This window comes from Balaenoptera ricei, chromosome 1 (genome assembly GCF_028023285.1).
Source record: "Balaenoptera ricei isolate mBalRic1 chromosome 1, mBalRic1.hap2, whole genome shotgun sequence".
In the NCBI taxonomy this organism is placed as follows: domain Eukaryota; kingdom Metazoa; phylum Chordata; class Mammalia; order Artiodactyla; family Balaenopteridae; genus Balaenoptera; species Balaenoptera ricei.
This window is the reverse complement of record NC_082639.1, coordinates 133,317,924-133,341,488: the sequence shown is the minus strand read 5'-3', so window position 1 is coordinate 133,341,488 and position 23,565 is coordinate 133,317,924. Positions and strand designations below refer to the sequence as shown.

The following is a 23,565-nucleotide window of genomic DNA, read 5'->3' as shown; positions in this document are numbered from 1 at the left end:
GAAGAGATATGGGAATATATGTATATGTATAGCTGATTCACTTTGTTATAAAGCAGAAACTAACACACCATTGTAAAGCAATTATACTCCAATAAAGATGTTTAAAATAAAATAAAATAAATAAATAAATAATTAATTAAATGGTAGACCTAAAAAAAATAAAAAAATAAAAAATGGGCAGAGGAGTTGAAGAGGCATTTTTCCTAATAAGACAACAGGCATGGTCAACAGGCATGTGAAAAGATGTTCAAGATTACTAATTATTAGGGAAATGCAAATCAAAACCACAATGAGATATTCATGCTTGTTAGAATGGCTATTATCAAAACGACAAGAAATAACAAGCGTTAGAGAAAAGGGAACAATCATACACTGTTGGTGGGAATGGAAATTGGTGCAGCCACTCTGAAAGACAGTATGTAGATTCCACAAAATATTAAGAACAGGGACTATCATATGATCCAAATGTCCAATACTTTTGGGTATTTATCCAAAGACTATAAAAAATCACTAATTGAAAAGATATATCCACCCTTATATTCATTGCCGCATTATTTGCAATAGCCAAGATATGGAAACAACTTAAGTGGCCATCAATGGATAGATGGATAAAGAAGGTGTGGTATATATATATAATGTAATACTACTCAGCCATAAAAAAGTTGAAATCTTGCCATTTGTGACAATACAGATTGACCTTGAAGGTATTATGCTAAGTGAAATAAGTCAGACAGAGAAAGGCAAATACCATATGATTTCACTCATATGTGAAATATAGCAAAATAAATGAACAAACCAAACAAAAAACCCCCAACCATGTAGATACAGAGACCAGAGCAGTGGTTATCAGAGGGGGAGGAATGAGGGGGGAGGACAAAATGAGTAAAAGGGATCAACTGTATGGTGATGCATGGAAACGAAATTTTTGGTGTTGGGCATGCTGTAGGGTATACAGAAGTAGAGATATAATGTACGCATGAAAAAATAAATAAATTGAGGTTAATTTTGACCTCCTAATATCTCAGAAAATTCAGATCATATCATCTGCCTTTTCCTCTATTGGCTCTCTTCAGTAGACATTATAGGGGAGGAAAATTAATTTTCCCTCTATCCTTCTGAGTTCCTGGCTAAGACCTCTGTAATAAAACACAGATTAACAAGAGAAAAAAACAGAAGTTTATTAACATGTATACCTCATGTGTACATGGGAAATGCCCAGAGAAAAATGAGTAACTCCCCAAGGTGGGGTGGAATTCCAGTTTATATAGCATTTTCAACAAAGAATAATAAATTTGTGGAGAAAGGACAGGACAAAATAAAGCAGATTTATGCTTCCAAGGGTGAAGGTAAACACTATTTAGTAAAGTTTGTTATGTAGATTCCTCTGGTGCCTTTTCCAGGCTGATAGGGTCTAAAGTTGTCTCCAGGTATTAACATTTGTTCTTCCTGGTAGAGAGAGGATGAGAGCTTTGTGAATTTATATCCTGCTTTTAGGCAAATAGGAGGAGGGCAGAGAGCTTTTCTTGTGTCTGATTCTCAATTGGCTTCTTCTCAAGATAATCCTTATGCCATAGTGGCATATTTTGTGGTGGCATAATGTGCTACTCTTCAATGTCATAAATTCTAAACTCCTTAGCACAAAATGAAAGACTATCTAATTTGGCCCTACCTTCCTGTTCATCCTTATTTTCTATCACTTGCCTTTTTATACCCTTTACTCCTATCACTTAACTTGAATTTGTTTTATTCATGGCTTCAAAGATTCCATTCCTTCTTATTAGAATACTCTTTTCCATCTTCTCCTGCATATTATTCATAGTCCAGATCAAATGACACCTCCTTTGGGAAGCTTTTCTAGAGATGCCCAGGAAATATTTCTCTGTTTCCTACACTACTTCCTTCACATTGCCTTTTTAATCTTGATCACATTTTTACTATGTAATATATATGTACACACACACATATAATATATTCTCATAATATTCATATACTCTGCAGAAATATGATTAAATGCATTGTGCCATATTTATACACACACATATACATGTATATGTACATATGTATTTATAGATACAAACATGTACACATGTATTATATAAACAAACACACACATATGTATATACATAAAATACATACATAAAATGTACACAATGCATTTAATCATATTCCTGAAGAGTACTACCATATATGAAGAATATTACATGGGTGGTGATATAAATATGTCCTTTTTGTTCTCAATGCCCTCATGTGCTGTTTAGACAAAATGATAGGAACTAGTCAAATAGCTCTTGGAATGAACTCTGAAATAGGGAGCAAGAGGCTTAACTCCTTAGTTCTGCCCTCAATCCCCATGTTACCTCAAAGTTTCTACATCCTCATTGTACAATAGAACAAGGTGATGATAATAGAGGAAATGCCATAAAGATTAATGAAGTACTCTCAAACATGAAAGAGAATCAACATTAAAAAGTTCCTGTGATTGCAGCACTAAATATATTATCTCAATTTAGTTTATTACTTTATGCTAGGATTTTAGGGGTAAGGAGAACATTAAAAAATAGTTTGTTTTGTATCTGATGACACGAAACCAAGCAGTCTATTAACTGTTAGCCTTTCTCCCTATCTCTTGTAAAAAATCAGTGATTATCATTGCTAATGAACTGATAAAAATGGTTTTGTTTATTCAATTTGTTAACGAGCTTGCCTGCTATAGTCCTTACACTGGATTCAGTCACAAACATATCCACGCGCCTACATATACACATTTATGTACACACAAACACAAATTTCACTGACAATCCAGCTAAGTACCCAGTCAGAAGAATAAAATGCCCTTGAGTTACCTTGTTCTCTAGACCTCTGTTGCCCCTCAGTGTTCCTTTGTTCTCACCTTATTTTGCATAACTGGTAAAGCTGTTGGGAAGTTACATGCTTATGTCTATTTACTACACAGGACAAAGTACATAGAGGTTGTAAGTAGCATTCCATCAAATTTAGGTTGATGAAAATTAATCTTGTCGTTTTGATTGACTAAGATACCAACGACTCCAGTTTACCAACTAAATTTCCAGTTGGCTTAAATATTCTAAGTCTGAAGAGTCAACACTACACTTAGCCATACTTCCAGCAGAATCTTGGTTGGGGAAAACAACCCTCCAGTACTGGGTCTGGATGAGGAGGAGACTCTCACACCCTGAAACATGTTCCTGAAACATAGACATCCCCACTCAAAATATCACTTTTCTTGTTCTCCTCAAGTGTCTGTATAAGTTTCCACATCACTATTTTTTCATATTGTGTAAATATCCAATTGTTCCAGTACCATTTGTTGAAAAGACTGTCTTGTAGCTATTGAATTACCTTAGATAAAATGAACAAATTGCTTGAAATACATATACTGCCAAAGCTCTCTCAAGAAGAAACACATAACCTGAGTAACACTACATCTAGTAACATTACATCTAGTTTAAAATTTTTCCTACAAAGAACTTCAGGTTAAAGATGGCTTCACTGGTGAATTCTGTCAAATATTTAAGAAAGCAGTAATTCCAATTATAGACAACTTTGCCAGAAAATTAAAGAGGACAGAATACTCCCCAACCCATTCTATGAGGCCATCCTTACACTGATACCAAAACCAGACAAGAATATTATAAAAATTAAAAACAGATTAATATCCCTCACAAATGTTACCAAATGTTAACAAATATAAATCTACTGCATAAAAAATGGATAATATATCATGATCAAGTGGGTTTTATTTCAGGAAAGCAAGATTGGTTTAATAGTCAGTGGAATTCACCATATTTATAAACTAAAAATTAAACATAAGATCATCTCAATAGACGCAGAAAAAAGCAGCTGAAAAAAGACAACATCCATTCCTGATGAAAATTGTCAGCAAACTAGGAATAGAAGGAATGTTGTTCAACTTAATAAAAGGAATTTATGAAAAATCTAGAGCTAATATCATACTTAATGGTAAAAGACTGAATGCCTTAATCCTAAGATCAGGAACAAAGCAGGGATATCTGATCTCCCCGTTTCTATCCAAAATACTTGAGTTTCTAGCCAATAAGGCAAGAAAAAGAAATATAATACATTCAAATTTAAATGGGAGAAGTAAAACTGTATTTTCAGACAACATGATTGTCTATATAGAAAATATGGAATCTACATAAAGTTCCTAGAACAAATACATGCATTTTTTAGCAATAAACAATAAGAAATTAAACAAAATTAAACTACTATTTATAATATTCAAAAATATGTAATACTTAAGACAAATCTGACATAAGATGGGTAAGACACTAAAAACTACAAAACACTGCTGATAGAAAGGAGATCTAAATAAATGGAGAACTATACTGTGTCATGGGTTAGAAGACTCAACATTGTTGTGATGTAAATTCTCCTCATGACAAAACACACGTTAAAAAGTTGATTAAACTTTGTTCTGCCAGCGAATCTGTGCTCACTCCCATTTACCCCCCCATCTTTTCCCTTATCTTGAGTATCTCCAAACTTGCCAATTTAGATTCTTATCTAAAGAGAGATGCTATTATCCATTTTATTTAGACTTTAGTCAAATGGGCTAGGATTCATTTTAAATCTGCAGGAAGGGAAAGAGCAGCTATGAAATTTAATATGTGTGTGTGCATATCTGCAATTGAACTTCTAGGCTGAACTCTGAAACCCAAAGAACTTTCCCATTAATAAAATGCAAGTAAAACAGCCAGAAGAAGAACTGGGAATAAAAGTGTTTTAAGCAAATTGTGAAAGGGTTGGGGTCTCTTAGATTCACTGACAGCTCTTGTTCTGGTTGGCTTTCCTGTCCTTTCCCATTGGGTCAGGATGGCATTTCTGGCCCCATCCCACTTTCCTGGTCCCATCCCACTTTCCTGGTCCCATCAGTCAAAGCTGGTATGGGCTACAAGGACCAAAGTACACCTCTAGGGCCAGCTGGGGATCAGTCAGGAAGAGCCATGGTATGTTAGTCTTGGCCCCTGTGAAGGAGCCCAACTCATCCATGTATGTGATGTAATCTGTCTGCAAAGTCTGGCTCTGGCTAAACCTGGAGAAAGAAAAGAACACATTGGAATGAGTGCCACAGTTGTAAACAGAAGCACAAATTTCTTACTTTTTACTCTCAGGAAAGTAACATTTTAGTCAGCATCTCCAGTAATACCCCCACTCCTCCCTTTTTCCACAACATAGAATTTATCATTTGTTCTTTGACTGTAAATGAGCTGTTTTTTTTCCTCTCCTTCTTAACCTCTATTCAAGTGTGATGTCATTTTGGGCTTTTGTCTCTAGCCATGAAGCCTGGAGTGAACTGACCCTAGGGTCTCAAGGTGACTGATTAACTTAGTTTACTCTTTGATACATGATTATTCTTTATATGACATTGCTTAGGATCTCCCCTAATGTTAGATTTTTATATCAATGTGTTTAAAATTGGGTTTATGTATAGTTTTTTTTTTTTTTTAATTTTATTTATTTATTTATGGCTGCGTTGGGTCTTCGTTTCTGTGCGAGGGCTTTCTCCAGTTGCGGCAAGCGGGGGCCACTCTTCATCGCGGTGCGCGGGCCTCTCACTATCGCGGCCTCTCTTGTTGCGGAGCACAGGCTCCAGACGCGCAGGCTCAGTAGTTGTGGCTCACGGGCCCAGCCGCTCCGCGGCATGTGGGATCTTCCCAGACCAGGGCTCGAACCCGTGTGCCCTGCATTGGCAGGCAGATTCTCAACCACTGCGCCACCAGGGAAGGCCTATGTATAGTTTTAATATTGTTGCAATTTACTAAGATAAATTGTTTCATACGTTTAGTTGCAGTGTGATCTCATTTGCTTTTAGAAACCCTTATTTAAGCAATAAGATTGACATTGAGGCTTCTCTTTTTCCTCCTCATTATTCCTATTGACCTCTAACATAAAAGGTAGTAAGTAGAAAATACGAGGGCAGGTGAGCTCAATTTCATTCTTCATTTGGTTTTCTTGTTACATCACTGCCACTGCTCAAGTTTCCAGCTAGCTAGTTTGCTGACAGACACATGGCTGGTGGGAAAGGAGCTGTTGGGGAAAGAGTCAGAGTCATTTCTCATCCTCAGCACGATTGGCATTTTGAGATGGATAATTCTTTGTTTAGGTGGACTGTTCTCTGTACTGTAGGATATTTAGCAGCATCCCCGGTTTCTACCCATTAGATGCTAGTAGCATGCCCTCTTCATTTGCAATGACCAAAAATGTTTCCAGATTTTGCCAAATATCCCCTGGGGGACAGAATCACCTGTCTGAGAACCTGTGCTCTAGAGTTACACAGAAGTGCAATGACAATAATTTGCCCATCAAATACTGCTTGATTATAGCAAGTGTTTAAAAAATGTGAACTTTGACTAGTGACAAGATTATAGAATCTATAAATGTTTTCCTACACATATAGGCAAATTTTAGGATTTGTTTATTAGCAAGTACCATCTCTTACCACTTGAGTTTCTTCCCCATTTTCTCATCAATATCATCCATCATTTCATTTGTAGTTGGCAGGGTGCATGAGTCTAAAAAAGAAATGAAGACAGAAATATTGAAAAAGACAAAGAAATCAGAAATATGTAATTACACATGATTAATTTCATTCAGTGTTAATGAACTATGACCCTAAAAGATTTTGTATCAAGAGGAGCTATCTTTAGTATGTTTAGCAGAATAACAATTCACGGAAACAAAGATCTGAGAAGCCAATGAACCTGCTCTGGGAATGGCAAAGCTGGCCTACAATGAAATAGTGACAGTGGAAAAGTTTTTAGCTTCAAGTCACCCTATCTTACATTTCTGATGACATTATGGTGGGTCAATCCTCAACATGCCTCATGCATATAATACCTTACCAGTCTCGTCATATTTCTTTCTGCATCCTCTTACTAAGAATTCTCTCAAGAAATAGTCTGGTAAAATAATTCAATCTAAGGTCTATGGCAATTAAAATGGGACAATGGAAGGACACCTGAGTTTTCCAGCATCAGCCTGTAGCCAAGGAAGATGTTTTAAGCGGCAGCAGAAAATTTTTAGTTTTTTATAAAGTTCACTATATTAGTGGAGGCCTCTTCTAATTGGTAACTGTAGCTCATTTGCCTTTGTAACAATGGCAGGAGAAGTTATGGCATTCTCATGAATACTTCCCAGTCATTGTTAGCATCTCACCTCAGCCTGCTGGTACCCTGTGGTCAGATACTTGCTGTGCCCCTACTAGAAAGTAAGGGACCAGAATTTTGGTCATTTTGTTTGATGTTGTATCTTAAGTGCCAAGACAGAGCCTAGCGCATAGCAGGTGCTCAGTAAATATTTGCTGGATGAATAAATGATGCCCATTGTTTTATGTAAATTTCTTGGGTTTATGAACTATGTCTGACTTCTCCGTAAAACCTCAGGTGCTTGGCACTGTTTTGCTTTTCAAGAGAAAAAGACAATAGAATCATTTTATAGGTGAGCATCCTTACAAAAGATTTCATAATGGGTTTTTTAAAATAACAATCTTGCATGGTACATTTGAAATAGAAGCTTACTTATCCACAATATTTTAAGAAAATATACGTATATACTCTATGATTTTAACTTTTTCTTCATTACTTGTAGTCTAAGTTTTTATGGACGGTATGTTAGGTAGGGTACACCTATATTGGCCAAGATTCTCGTACCCTTGAGTAAAATGACACTTTCAATAATAGTGGTGATCAATATGATTGGAGTAAATTAAATTGATATTTGAGATATTGCCTTTCTCCTCATATTCTTGATTTGCCCACACAAACATACTTGTCGTCCCTGAAGCCCATGGGGTCCAGGGGGAGGAAGGGGGAGAAGATTATCAACAGAGTAGGAGTGGCCCAACACTGTTATTATGACACAGTTGACACCAGTAATGCCTCCAGCATGCCCTGACACCCACCAGGGCCCTTTCAACCTTTGCAATGTACGTTGACATTGCAATGATCCACTGCTGTCCGTCTCTTGCCTTTATAGCCTTGCAAAGTCCTACCAATTCCCCTATGAGAAGTCTAAGCTCTTTAACACAGGTTATAAGGCCCTCCGTGCTCTGTTTCCTTCCTCTATTTCTTGCTGCTGCCTGCCTCTACTTTATATTTCCTTACACCAAAATGTTTCTGGTTCCTCACACACTCCATGCTGTACCTTACCTTTATATCTTTCCTCATGCTGTTCCATTTTTATGGAATAACTCACTACCCAACTCCCCTCACCAGAACACTGTAGAACTTTCCCTACTGCAGCATTCCCCCCACCTTATTTTAAGCTCTGTGAGGTCAAGCATCATGTCTATCTTATTCCCTTTATATCCCTAGCACCTAGCACTGTGTTTGGTGTATAGTATGTGCTCAGTAAATATTTGTTCACTAAATGAATGAAAGACAGAATGGCCCACTTACTTGCAAACACTTTAACTGTCCAGTGGGTCTGCAGTCAGCTGTGAGGATGGCAGCCCCAAGGGACCGGACAAAGTCAATCACAGCCAAGGTTGGCTTCTCCATCAGCAGGGGGAAGATGCCTTTAAACAAGGTGACCTCATTATTTCTGCTTTTGATGATGGAGTCATCAAGGAAGGGGTAGGCATACCCATAGCCTGTTGCAAAGATGACAACGTCAATGGCCTCAAACATTGTCCCATCCTCAAACATGGCTGAGGTCTCTGTGAACTCCTTCACACTGGGCTTGATGAACACAGTGCCACATAGGATGTGGGATGGTAGTTCATCATTGAACACAGGCTCTTTCCTCAGGGTGCTGTGGAGAAAGAAGAGAAAAAGGCCCTTGCTCTAAAGTACCTCATTTCCAAGAAATATTTGCAACAGTCCATAGCACTGAACAAATTTAAGCAGTTAAACGTCAGCATGAAGACAACTAAACTCTCTTTTGGGAAAGTCCTTTCCTGTTGCTAGTAACAATCCTTAGGAATATCTGTCTGACATACAGATGGCCAACAAGCACATGAAAAGATGTTCAACATTGCTAATTATTAGAGAAATGCAAATCAAAACTACAATGAGGTACCACCTCATACCAGTCAGAATGGCCATCATCAAAAAGTCTACAGATAATAATTTGGGACTAACAGATACACATTACTATATATAAAATAGATAAACAATAAAGACCTACTGTGTAGCACAGGGAACTATATTCAATATGTTGCAATAACCTATAATGTAAAAGAATCTGAAAAAGAATATGTATATATTTAACTGAATCACTTTGCTATACACCTGAAACATTGTAAATCAACTATACTTCAATAAAAAATTCTATAAATAATAAATGCTGGAGAGGGTGTGGAAAAAAGGGAATCCTTCTATACTGTTACTGGGGTATAAATTGGTACAGCCACTCTGGAAAACAGTATGGAGTTTCCTTTAAAAATTAAAAGCAGAGTTACCATATGATCCAGCAATCCCACTCCTGGGCATATATCCGGAAAAGATGAAAATGCTAATTTGAAAAGATACATGCACCCCGATGTTCATTGTAACACTATTTACAATAGCCAAGACATGGACACAATCTAAATGTCCATCGACAGATGAATGGATAAAGAAGGTATGGTATGAATATACGATGGAATATTACTCAGCCATAAAAAAGAATGAAATAATGCCATTTGCAGCAACATGAATGAACCTAGAAATTATCACACTAAGTGAAGTAAGTCAGACAGAGAAAGACATATATCATATGACATCACTTATATGTGGAACCTAAAAAAATGATACAAATGAACTCATTTACAAAGCAGAAATAGATTCACAGACATAGAAAGCAAACTTATGGTTACCAAAGGGGAAAGCAAGGAGGGACAAACTGGGAATATGGGATTAACAGATACACACTACTATATATAAAATAGATAAACAACAAGGACCTACTGTGTAGCTCAGGGAACTATATTCAATATCTTGTAATAACGTATAATGGAAAAGATCTGAAAAGGAATATATATGTATAACTGAATCACTTTTCTGTATACCTGAAACACTGTAAATCAACTATACTTCAATACAGAAAATGTAAAAAAAAGAATATCTGTCTGAGCTGCCTCTTTTGGCCCCTTGAAACTTGAAGATTCTCTTGTGGGTACTTATACTATTTGGAGACCACATAGATGAGGATAAACCTAATTCCTAGTGATAATAAAGTTAAGAGTGCTGACTCTGGAGCCAGATGGCCCAAGTTCATAACCTAGCTCCTTCTCTTACCTGCTGCTACTTCTCTGTATTTGTTTCCTTATATGGAAAATAGGGATAATATACAATCTACCTCGCAAGATTGTTCCAAGAATCAAATGAACAATTATCTGTAGAGCACTTAATTTTTTTTTAGCTGTACCACTTTTATATTTACATTTTCATATGCATTTAATTAATTAATTTGATTATCACAATGAGTTTAGTGCACATTCATCATCTCATATTGATGCAACATTAAAGAGTAGAAAAAAAGTTTTCATTGTGAGAACTCTCAGGATTTACTCTCCTAACAGCTTTCATATGTAACATACAGCAGTGTTCATTATATTTATCATGTTGTACATTACATCCCTAGTAGTTAAGGCATCACTATTCTAAGTGAACTATTATTATAACTAAGCTCTCATCTTACATGAGGAAATCAGATCTACTGTGGTAGGATGTTTTATTGCCATGTTTGATTTCCTTTCATCAACTGTGGTCACAAAAGAAAGTACAACTTTGATACTTCACTTCAGTTGCCAAAATTCTAGGAATGATGTTTTTTTGATGACATTCTTCATTTTGACTTACGTTTCCTTCAGGGATTCTGGAATTTCCTGTAACTAACCTCAAACCCTAAGAAACTTTATAAATCTTAGAATTTGTTTCTACATTCCACACTGTGCTCTACCTCTATAATTCTGCAACCTCTTCTTTTACTTTATAAGGTGGCAATAACAGGTCACAGCTAAACCTGTTTTTCTCCCACATCACCCCTCCCCACCAAGGAAGGAGTGAGAAGGTGTCATCAACACCTTTTGGCAACTGGAACCCTTCCTGGGAGGGAGCTTAGTTCTTAGAATGAATGGATTTCCAAAACTATGTTGTTGTTGTTTTTTTTAGCATCTTTATTGGAGTATAATTGCTTTACAATGGTGTGTTAGTTTCTGCTGTATAACAAAGTGAATCAGCTATATGTATACATATATCCCCATATCCCCTCCCTCTTACATCTCCCTCCCACCCTCCCCATCCCACCCCTCTATGTGGTCACAAAGCATGGAGCTGATCTCCCTGTGCTATGCAGCTGCTTCCCACTAGCTATCTATTTTACATTTGGTAGTGTATATATGTCCATGCCACTCTCTCACTTCATCCCAGCTTACCCTTTTCCCTCCCCGTGTTTTAATTCTCTGAAGGACAAAGCAAAAATACAGTTTGCAGTTACTCTTACAAGACAAAAAATCTTAACCAGTTCAGGCTTTGAAACTTCTATTACGTTAAAAATAATTTTAAATGCATGAAATCAACACTTTTCTCTTATGGATGTAGCAGTCTGCCAGATAAGGTAGGATAAGTGCTGCAGAGTGAGGGTTTGGCTACTAAACCTGGTATTTACTACTCCAATTTACAATTTGCTCTTACTTTTTTTAAACCTGTTTTTCTAAACAGAATGAAACACTTTTGCTAGCATGGACCAAAGATGAGATTTCTAAGGAATCCTTTTCTTACCCACTTAAATATTCTTTTTTTCTATTGATATACTGATTCTTCTACCTAGAATGCCTTTCTAATTAGTAGGTGTTGGGCTTTGTCTCTATAGAGAAGTAAGTAAATGAATCATTAATTTGACAGACTACATCAGTTCTGTGACTGTCCTGCAGAAATGTCAATCCTTCCATGGATATGTGCACTTTCCTTTTGAGACTTTCTACTTGCTGAGACATGTTGATTAACACTATTTTGTTAATTGCTTCTCAGAAGCCTATTAGAAGACATTAATAAGAGCTGATATTTGTAAAGCTTTATAGTTCACAAAGTAATTCCTACATTTTAAATATTACTGAATACCACAACAGTCTTGAGGAGTAGGTCTTATTATTGCTATCCCTATTCATCCATAAACATGGACAAGATATTCCTCAATAAAGCCATTTATGATTTGGCTCAGCCCTCAAAATTCTGTGCTATGGTTTGTAGCAACCATAAATGAACCCTGCATGTCAGGGTGATCTAGCGGCCTGATCCATTCCCATTTTGTATTCTTTCTTACTCCTTTTCCTACTAGACTAATTTCAATAAGATTTTCATTCCATTCATGGTCTCTGAGTGTACCATGTCACCTATGCAGTCCTTAATTTAATTCCACCAGCCTCAATGAGGCCACTAAAGCAAGACCTAGAGAGAAAGAATTCAACTTAAACCAGTGCTCCTTTTTTTTTTGAATAATAAAATATGTATTATTTGTAGTACCATTTAAAGGCATCAGGCCGTAGTTCTCATGCTTAAACCACGTGCTCATCTCCTTGACATATAACCAGTCAGAGACAGATGAAGGAAGGGCTTTCGGAGAAAGAATGCAAAGCGGGTAACATACACTACGTCCCAAGGATAGCCGTCATCCCAAATCTGATTCATGACCCAGGAACCATTTCTGGTGCTGATAATGACCTGGTGGGGGAGGCAACATAGATTTCAACATCACTCTTTAAGTATTAAGCAAATACAACACAATTCTATGGACATCTCCATACATTTCCCTTAATATCCAGGTAGGAGCACTTTTAAAGAGGTGGGTCAAGATGAATAGTCCATGATTGAAACTAGATAGAGGCAGAACTACCGTCTCTCTCTCCACCACAGAAGACGAGTACATAGGTGCTGAAAGAACAACAAAGTGACATCTTGGAATAAGAGGGCTCTGTATACAACTGTGATAAGTTTACTCTTTGCAGACTCATAGGACTAAGATGGTAGGTCTAATAAAGGTCAGTCAATCCAGTGAGCCCCAGTGGTGGTGGGTGGTAGTAGTTGCTGAGTTGAGTGGGGGAAATGCAGCTAAATCCCTAGCTGAAATTAGGTTGAGGAGATGCCAGGGATTTAATTCTGTTCTCTGTGCCTGGTCTCCTTTTCCAGTCCTCCCTGCACACCCACTCCAGGACCTCTGCTAGACATTCCAAACTGTGGCAGCTGCCTCAGCCTGAGACAAGCCTGGCTGCTTGTCTATTTTATCATTTTTGTGACAACCCAAGGGAATTTGACTTTAAAAAATCCTGAGGTATTTTGTAAACATCCATTTAAGAATTTATTTATTGAGCGCCTATTTCCTTAAAAATATTTTAAGTACTTCTGGGTTTATTGGTCATGTATGATTCATCGTGGAGTCCTCTAGGAAGCCTTCTTTGACAACTTCATCCAGGCTAAGTTCGATTCTCTATTCACGGTGCTGCTACTGCCACACCTAATATCACCGGTCTCATTGCCTCCTCTTGTGATGGTCTGTGTACCTGTCATTCTACCTCCACCTATCTATTGCTCCTTGAAGTCAAGAAGTGGTCTGACTTATTTCTGGGTTTATTTCTAGTCTGACACAGTGCTGACACATAAGAAGTGCCTGATATTTGTTGAGCACTGGCTGTTAAATGGGTAAACAACAGTAAGACCTAAATCTTGTGTATCTTCCAGAACTTCAGAGTGGTAGGCACAGTACTGTTGCATGATAGGTGATAAGAAATACTATTAAATAAATAAAAGCAGAGCTTGACTAGCAACCAGTTTGCTTGGAGGTGATCAGAACATAAAATTAAAACAAAAAATGCATATTTACATATATACACATGCACATGCCCTTACCTCTGGTTCCAGCAGATTATACTTCCTTACTAGCATGGGCCACCTTACCTTTCTTCACAGGGAGAATGTCTCAAGTCCTCCTTGATTTAATGGGCATATACAGCAGGTAGATTCCTTGTGGTATGACATGGTAAATACCATCCTCAGTGCTTGGGCTATTGCTGTAGTAGCACAGCCATACTCTAGGTGTATTTCCCCAAACCTTTTATATCATGTACTTGTGTAGCCAGATGACTGAGCTCAACAGCAATGTCACATCCTGAGTTTCCCAGGCCAGTCACGGGCCCCTCTTCCCCTTGAACACTTCTGGGCCCTTATAGTCCCGGCTGTGGAGGTAGTGGCCTTGAAACTGGTCTAGGCCTAAACAGAACATGGGGAGTGGTTTGAGTTGATTTTCAGAAGAAATGATTGACTCACTTTTTTTTTGCTATGTTTTATTTTTAATTCTATTGGCAGTCTTAATTTAAAAAATTTCCCTAATTGAAATGCACTTATCCTTTTAGTGATTTTTGACACTAAATCCCTAACTAATTACTTTTAGAGCCTTAGAAAAATACCTTAAGGTATTTGAACTTATATTTGGTAATAATAATAGTATTTATTGAGTACTTACTGTGGGCTAGGCCCTCTGCTAAAGGGTTTACATGTCTTAGCCATTTAATCTTGATAACAGCTCTGAATGGTAGTAACTAGTATTATCTCAATTTTAAAAGGCCAGGAAATTCAGGCAAAGAAGTTAAGTGACTTGTCTAGGGTCACATGGTAAGGATCTAGTAGAATAAGGAGTTGAGCCTAGGTGTTCTATGCTCAGAACCCCTAAATATACCACCTCTTAGCATTAATGGTTTCAATCTTCTGTTCTCCCTTAATCTCTACCTTTTAATTACCTTGCCTTATGAACATCATGCCTTGAGGTGTGAGTGCTAATATTTTTGAGGGGACATGTGTTCCTGTTGCAAGGAAAGAAGGGAGGAAGGAAGGAATGAAAGAAAGAAGGAAATAAGGAAGGAAGGAAGATAAAGAAGCGAGGGAGGAAAGAAGAGAAGGAGGAAGAAGAAAGGAAGGAAGAAGGAAGGAAGGTGGCTTGTGTAATGTATCTATTTGCTGTTTGCCACTTTTGTAGAGTAATGCAATGTGTACCTACACACCCCCCTCACACACTCACCCCCACACTCACTGTGATTTCTAAAGTTAATTTGCAAAATGTGGATATAGAAATTTTAAAACCCAGGTTTCCTCTCTACAGACCTGTGTTTTCATCTAATCTCTGACCTGCAAGTCCTTGATTCTTTCAGTATAGGGCAATTATTACTATATTTCACATATTGTCACACTTAAAAATTTTGTTTTGAAATATTTGGAACGTTAAGAACAATCATTATGTACAATCTGTGGAAAGCTCTATTTCAGTCCTTGATGTTTGTGTATAAATCCCCAGATTATTACATATTTTCCAAATGTACCAGGAAAGGAATCCATTGGTAGGTTGGGGTATATATGATGTCCTGAACAAATCATTACAGCATCAAAAATAGTAGATTCCTGCTTCCCATCCTTTTCCAAAACTATTTCCCATTGGCCAGTGACTAAGAAGCTGAGACATTTCTTTATACTAGTAACCAGGGTCTTAAAGAAAACCAGAAAGAAATTCCTTCTATTTACAATCCTATGGTTTTTTTGTGTGTTTCCTTGCAGTGTTTCTGTGGAGAAAATAATTATGTGCTCTCCTGGTCATTGAGAATTATATGGAATGGCATCAAAATAGGAGTCACTGTGAAGCTTCACATCTCAAAAGGAAAATTGCTCACTGGGGTATATTTACTTTCTTGACACCTAGTTAGTAGATTTGGGGTAAATTACACTGAGTATTCTTATGAAAGGTGCCATGTCATTTGCTTACTGCCACCCTCCACTGACATTCATGGCTTCTTCCTCTCTGGACTTCTCTTCTATCTACTCCATAAATATGGGATTATCTCAGGCTTCAATCCTTGATATCTGTTTTGCAATGTATAGACACTATCCCTTGGAAATATTAGTCACTTCCATTGTATGACTATTATGTTGATATAGGTAAAATTATTTTAAATAATAATTAGATAATTAAATAAAATTATATTAATTAAAATCCCAGTTCATAATTCTGCTGCTTATTTTTCTCACTACATATATGTGTTTTGCATTTAACAGTAATGAACTGAGGTTGAGTTCAAACAACTGTAAAGTATTACTGATATTTACAGAGACAATGCCTCTATGCCATAACTCCTAAGGCTCCTATCTAAGGAAATAAGTGGGTGAAGAATGAGGGCAATGACTATTTTAATCATTCATTTACATTGTTGCTCTCTTCATAATGGCAGCATTTCTAATGAATGCCACATTTATTGGAACCATAACTCCTTGACATTGAACCTACAGAAGTCGAAATACAACCTAGAGACTTTGGGGTTGTTTCTAAAACATAAGTGTATGAGGGTGGAAAGTGCACTACGCTGGTACAGCTGCCTCCAGCATTTTCTATGGTGTTTTAAAAGCTCTTACAGGCTAGTGAAGAACGTGTTTTAAGGGGAAACAAAAACAATTCATGAATACTTTATAATCTGAACCAACACTTGATTGGCGAGATGTCCAAACATTTGACTCTGATTTCTAGGATACAGTGATGTATCCCTGCTTCTCCTCTAATCCATAAACATATTGATATCAACAGCACAAGTTATAAGGCCCTTACCTCAAACTGTATATATCTTAAAAGATCCTTCTTTTGAGCAAATGTCTTTATGTATTCCTGGAGCTTGCTTTTGTGCATATAGTTGGGGTAATCATCAGGGTATGGGAAGTCTGGAAAGCACATCATCTCTTTGGATGAGTTGATGAATACAGACTGGTAAATGCTGGCTCTGCCTTCTTCTTCATTGTCCTAGGGAGAATAATAAGCTTAAAAGGGAAACCAAGAATGGCATTCCCCTCAGTGAATATTCAATGCTCAGTTGAATATTAATATATTAAAAACCTTCTTAATGTATTAAAAAAACATGAAAAAAATCGACAGCTTTCTGTAAGATATGGAAAGGAAAGCCTTCAGGATAGCACGTGGCACAGAACTGGTAAACCCTCCACCTTGGTCCTTTTACTCTAATTACCCCGTGTTTAGCTCTGTGTTTATAGTTCCATAGAGTTTTCTTTTTTCTTTTTTCTTTTTTTCCAGTCAAAACACTGGTTCTGATCTCATACTTATGTTCAAAAACATAACTAAATAGTCCAATGGAGGCTGTGGCTTTTAGCCTATTTGATTGGCTATATGGAATTCAATGAACTCTTCACCAGCCACAGAACCTTCTAAATGAAGTCGTTTCCCAGGGTAATCAGATTCACCTGAAGGGCTCCTTAGACTATAGCTTCCGGGGCCCCACCTCAGAATTTCTGGCTCAGTTGTCTGGGGTGGGGCCTGAAAATGTGCATTTCTGACAGATCCACGTGTTGCTGACGCGGCTGGTCCAGGGACCACACCTGAGAACTACTTCTGTATTCTAAATGAATTCTGTGCTTGAGGGTTTCCTGAACTCACCAGTTAGTGGTATTCACTCCTCACCAAAGAAACAGAGGAAATAAGAAGCCTTAGAACTTGTGTTAAATCTTGGCATCTTATTTTAAAACCTCTGTGTAATTGACTCTATGACGTAAATCACAGCAAGATCCTTTTTTGACCCACCTCCTAGAGAAAGGGAAATAAAAACAAAAATAAACAAATGGGACCTAATGAAACTTAAAAGCTTTTGCACAGCAAAGGAAACCATAAACAAGATGAAAAGACAACCCTCAGAATGGGAGAAAATACTGGTAAATGAAGCAACTTACAAAGGATTAATCTCCAAAATATACAAGCAACTCATGCAGCTCAATATAAAAAAAAAAAAAAACAAACAAACAGCCCAACCCAAAAATGGGCAGAAGACCTAAATAGACATTTCTCCAAAGAAGACATACAGATGGCCAATAAACACATGAAAGGATGCTCAACGTCACTAATCATTAGGGAAACGCAAATCAAAACTACAATGAGGTATCACCTCACACTGGTCAGAATGGCCATCATCAAAAAATCTACAAACAATAAATGCTGGAGAGGGTGTGGAGAAAAGGGAACCCTCTTGCACTGTTGATGGGAATGTAAATTGATACAGCCACTATGGATAACAGTATGGAGGTTCCTTAAAAAACTAAAAATAGAATTACCATAATGCCCAGCAATCCCACTACTGGGAATATACCCGGAGAAAACGATAATTCAAAAAGAGTCATGTACCCCAATGTTCATTGCAGCACTATGTACAATAGCCAGGTTATGGAAGCAACCTAAGTGTCCATTGACAGATGAATGGATAAAGAAGATGTGGCACATATATACAATGGAATATTAAAAGAAACAAAATTGAGTTATTTGTAGTGAGGTGGATGGACCTAGAGTCTGTCATAGAGAGTGAAATAAGTCAGAAAAAGGAATAGAAATACTGCATGCTAACGCACATATATGGAATCTTAAAAAAAAAAAAAAAAAGGTTCTGAAGAACCTAGGGGCAGGACAGGAAGAAAGTCGCAGATGTAGAGAATGGACTTGAGGACACAGGGAGGGGGAAGGGTAAGCTGGGATGAAGTGAGAGAGTGGCATGGACAAATGTAAAATAGATAGCTAGTGAGAAGCAGCTGCATAGCACAGGGAGATCAGCTTGGTGTTTTGTGACCACCTAGAGGGGTGAGATAGGGAGGGTGGGAGGGAGGGGATATGGGGATATATGTATACGTATAGCTGATTCACTTTGTGATACAGCAGAAACTAACACACCACTGTAAAGCAATTATACTCCAATAAAGATGTTAAAAAAACCCCAGAAACCTCTGTGTAACTGAAAAGTGGCTTCTTTTGAGGAGCAGTTGAAGGCTAACTTCAAAATAAACATTTCCTCTCTGTTTCAAGAACAGGATAAAAATTCACACAATGTGCTGCCTTGAAAGTACATCTAAAAGCTGGCAGCCTCTCTTTCCCCATATTCTGAAGGAACTTTCATGAAATGAAGGAAAAGGATGGAATGTTGTATTGCTCCTGGATTCAAGACATCTACTTCCCTCCAGCCCAACAACCCCGAATGAAAGGATTGTGTCTCTGATGGGCTGCCTCAGGCCTCACTGTTTCCTCTTACATGACAAAAGCCTCCTCTACTCATGGTTGCTGTATTTCTCATAATAGCGAAGCTCAGAGATTTAAAATTTTTTAAAACCTCTCTTGGAAATTTCTGCTAAGGTCAGAAAAAGGGTGAAGGCTCATGCTTGGAAGGGTCTCATGTTTGAGTCTGTACCATTCACGCATAGCTTGTAACTTTTGTTGATGGTTGTGAGAAGGAGCTTTCTCAGCTGCCCACTGAAAGGAGGGCTGAACTGCGGGTTGCGGACTGGTTTAAAAAAATGTAACATTCTGCTCCGGGAAACAAAGGTGATAGGACCTCACATTATTTCCATCGTTAATGAATCCCTGCTCTTTCATCCCTGGACTCCAGCCAATTGTAACATGAGGAGAGAAGAGTACGTGCCCTACAGCTCCTTGGAATTTTCCCTAAAAGGATGTTCTCCAAACAAAGGAAAACAGAAGTATTATATAACAACAGACAATTGCTCCAGAGAGCTCACATTTTCATTATTTCAATATGTGGGGTGGTTTGAGCCAGTAAAGGAGGAAATTAAGCTCAGACTCTGCCTCTGGCTGAGAGAGCTTGTCCTAGACCTAGATGCCAAGCAGCTATGGGGCACATTATCACTGTCTGTCTTGGGTTATAACTGTGTCCATCTCCCATCATCCCCACTAGAACATAAGGCAATTGAGGGCAAGGTCAGAGGCTAATTCAAGACTATTGTGCATGCATTTTAGCAGTCTGCCTTGATGGTCTTTGATATTCCATCTCTGCTTATCAAGTCCCATTTTTGCTTGTCTAAATATACCCTCAGTGTCCAGCTTAAAAGCTGTCTCCCTTCTCATGCCTTTCCTTGTCTTCCCTCCCACCAATTGGAAGTCATTCCACCAAGCTCTAATTGTCTTTACTGCCCTAATCATACTCTGTTCTATTCATTTGGATTATGATTATTCTAGTACTTCTTTTCTCTCTGCTTTTAGAATACTGTCTGCCTGCTGTACTTCTTATATGCAGCTATGCCTAACATAGTACCCTATGCATAATGAACTCAAATATTTATTTGCTGAATGAATAAATGAATGAATGAGTGAAACAAAAGTTCAGATAGTTCTGGTTCTATTATTTTCCCCTTTGCAATCAAAGTGATACTGACCTATTGTACATGGCTTGTTGAGCAACCTCTTATTACAGCAACAATAAAATCTTTAGAGGTCATGAGGTCCTATATTGGAGTACGTTAAACCTAAGACATGCTCACATTCAGCCTGCTAGTATTTAAACTCCATTTGGTTTTCATTTTACAGAAAAAGCACACTGTGAAAAGTTCAGAATTATCAAGTTTCTCTCTTCTGGAATACCTTCTGCCTAACAGGACTTGCAAGATGAAAGCTTATGTAACACATTTTTCAAAAATTCCTCTCTGATCATGCAGCGTACCAAGCAACTTTTCTTAGAAAATAAGGAAGGGGTGGGGTGTATGGAGAGGGCTAAAATTTAGAATATTTGTATATGTTTACATCCCCATAGGGCTTTTGAGTATAATTCTGCTTATGCACAGTGACTTTATGGAAAAGAGACATTCCCCTCTTGTGGATAACCCAGAGTCTGACTTTGCATCTTATTGATCTATCATCTAATGCTTCTTTAAATAAATTTTCAGATCTGGCTGCACTGGTTGACTCACAGATTCCTGGATACACCATGTTCATTGCCTTCTTCTGTGCCTTTCATGGATTGCTGGTCACCCCTATCTAGAAGGGTGACCAGCAGCCCCTTTTTCCCACCTGATACTGGCACACTGTTGTGTTCTGCCCTGTTGAGAATGCCACTCTCTGGAGCTGTGTCACATAATGGTTCTCTACTTTTCTTGTCCAAGAACATCTTTCAAGTCTCAACTAAGTGCTATCCCTGTAGGAAGTTTCTTTTGACTTGCTAATATTCTAGTAGTCCAGCCTCATCTAAATCTCAAGGCACTTGTTTATTTAGTTCAAAGTCACCAAGGGCTGTCTTGTTGTAAAGTTCTATAATCTCTTGTTTGAACTGTTAGGACCAAATATGTTTTAGAATTTGTAGATTTTGGGGTTTTTATCCATAATAGTCCTAGTGAGATCTGGTGCAATTCAATCATGTTTCTTGACCATATGACTTCAGGACAGGTTTTGCTACTAAATGAGTTTTTGATCATTTTCTGTCAAGGATTGTGGACCTATATTAAGACTTGCTATACCAAATGAAGTAGAAATCATTTATGTATAGTGATTATGTCACATATTTGTCATCCCAGGACTTAGTACAAAACTCTGTAAAAATAGATACTCAAGCAGCATTTAATTGTTGCTAATAAGATAATAAACAACCATTTCTTGATTTAGGCTAAGCTGGTGGTATCTCCCTGAGCAAATGTAAATTAAAAAATTGAATTAATAAAAAATAGCTCCTGATTATTCCTAATGGAAAATACTAATTAATGATCTATATCTCATGTAATATTTTCAGAGTTTTATGACCCCCAGAGCAACCTGTTGTTGCAGGTTGGGCAGTGACAGATATGAGGACAGACTGTGGTTACAATATAAATCATGTGGATATAATGTCTTCAAGCCAAATAGGTATCATCTACATCCAATCCTAATTGCTGGGAACTTCAGGACAGAAAAGCTGGAAGTTTCCCCAAACCTGGCTTTTGAAATGTAAAAATTGTGTTTATAATGAATATTTCCTGATTATATTTTTTCTCCAGCAATGAGCCTGAATGGCAGAGATAATCATTTTTCTCTCTGGATTTGGCCTGACAGCGTATTTACTAACCACACACACCACACGTACAATCATCATTTATAATAACATAATGTGTACCCAATAGACATGAGTTAATTATAAAATCATATCCTATTGGAATTGGGAGGCAGATTAGAGGTAACTTAATTTCCAACTTCTGCATTTGACTAATGAGCATTTGAAGTCCAGAAAGGAAAAAGTGACTTTCCTGAAACTTATTTGCTTAAAAATTCCAAGTTGAGACCTCTGACCCCAGTCTAGGTTTTTCTTTTTTACATCCCCCTGCCCCGCACCAGCACACCCATGTTCTCAGGATTTAAGAGCAATAGGAATAGAATCTTTCAGTTACATGGGGAGGCAGTGGTATGGTTTTTCTGTTAATTATTGACCCCTTTACTGCCTAGAGATTTGGACTGTGCCACATAGGTGACAATGTTTAATGAGTTGGAAAGTTCTCTCCAGGATAAGCCTTGCTGGTGCGAAATAGTTTTAAGTGATAGGACTTTAGTAGGATGGGAGAGATAAGATTTTATTTTCCAGATCTGAAAATGAAGTAGGTCATTGTGACCTACCTCCCAAGTCTGAATTGGAACTGATCAAGATTGATTTGCAGTGTAACCCTTCTATTTTTTTCTTCTCTTTTTAAAAAAATTTTATTTTGTACTGGAGTACAGTTGATTAGCAATGTTGTGTTAGTTTCAGGTGTACAGCAAAGTGATTCAGTTATACATACACAATTATCTATTCTTTTTCAAATTATTTTCCCAGTTAGGTCAATACAGAATATTGAGCAGAGTTCCCTATGATGTACAGTAGGTCCCATCTACCTTCTATTGTCCTACTCACCGAGAATTGCCACAGGCCTCCAACATCATTGCTCCTTTCAAAGCAGGTGGGCTCCAGCTCCTCTTCCAGACAACACCATATGGAGGCCAAGCCACTGACACCAGCACCGACGATGGCCAATCCCTTCACCATGGTCATCTGCAGGAGGATCTAGAGGAGCTTTTTCAGAAGAGTTTCCTTGAATGCTTAAAATTTTTGAGTAGAAATAACCAGGTGAGGCGTATATGTCAGGATCCTCACCTTAACACAAGAAGACATAGATGCATGTTAAGAGTTTATGCTCATTATGTTTACCACTTTTGCTCTAGTAAGACACTAAATCTGGTTTCTTCTGATTATTCAAGATGCCAAAAATAGCAGAGCCAGTGAACCCCAGAGCAGGAAGGACCTTGGAAATCATCAATCTAATCCTCTCAATTGCAAATGAAACAATTGTCACTCCAAGAAGTTTAGAAATTAGTTCTTCAGGGTCTCAGAGCTAACAAGTAAAAGAGTTGGAACAAGAACTCAAGCCTTCTACATAAAATCCACTGTACCAAATCACCCCTACTTATCTTGAATGTTTGACTTTAAGGGGACTTACTCTTAAACAACCACCTTCTTTCCCCAGAGAACTTGCAGTTCTCAAAACGTAGAAGAGATGGCTTTTAATAACGTCTTTTGATGTAAAAATTGGGAAAGGGGGAGAAGTTATTTTTCTTAAAGTAAAAAGTCCTTTTTCCTTGTATTTTTCATGATGTAGAGCCCTGGTACAACCTGGAAGAGAAGGGCTAAGTGTGGTAGGGATAGGAGAATGGGGAGGGGGAGCGGGGAACAGAGGAAGAAAGGAACGGGGTAAGGGAAACAATGAGATCACTGGTCCTGGTTCCAAAAATTAAAACAATAACTGA

The 23,565-nt window shown here is 37.7% G+C and overlaps 1 protein-coding gene across 1 annotated transcript; it reads right to left on the bottom strand.

The window, feature by feature from the left end:
- Positions 1–4,712: 4,712 nt before the first annotated feature.
- On the bottom strand, positions 4,713–22,807 carry LOC132352827 (putative dimethylaniline monooxygenase [N-oxide-forming] 6). The gene is given in 12 exon segments (XM_059903493.1): positions 4,713–4,910; positions 4,912–5,074; positions 6,482–6,554; positions 8,439–8,471; positions 8,474–8,794; positions 12,486–12,575; positions 12,578–12,683; positions 14,084–14,151; positions 14,154–14,225; positions 15,329–15,491; positions 16,600–16,788; positions 22,676–22,807. Coding segments are annotated over 12 exon segments (1,608 nt in total).
- Between the last annotated feature and the right edge of the window lie 758 nt (positions 22,808–23,565).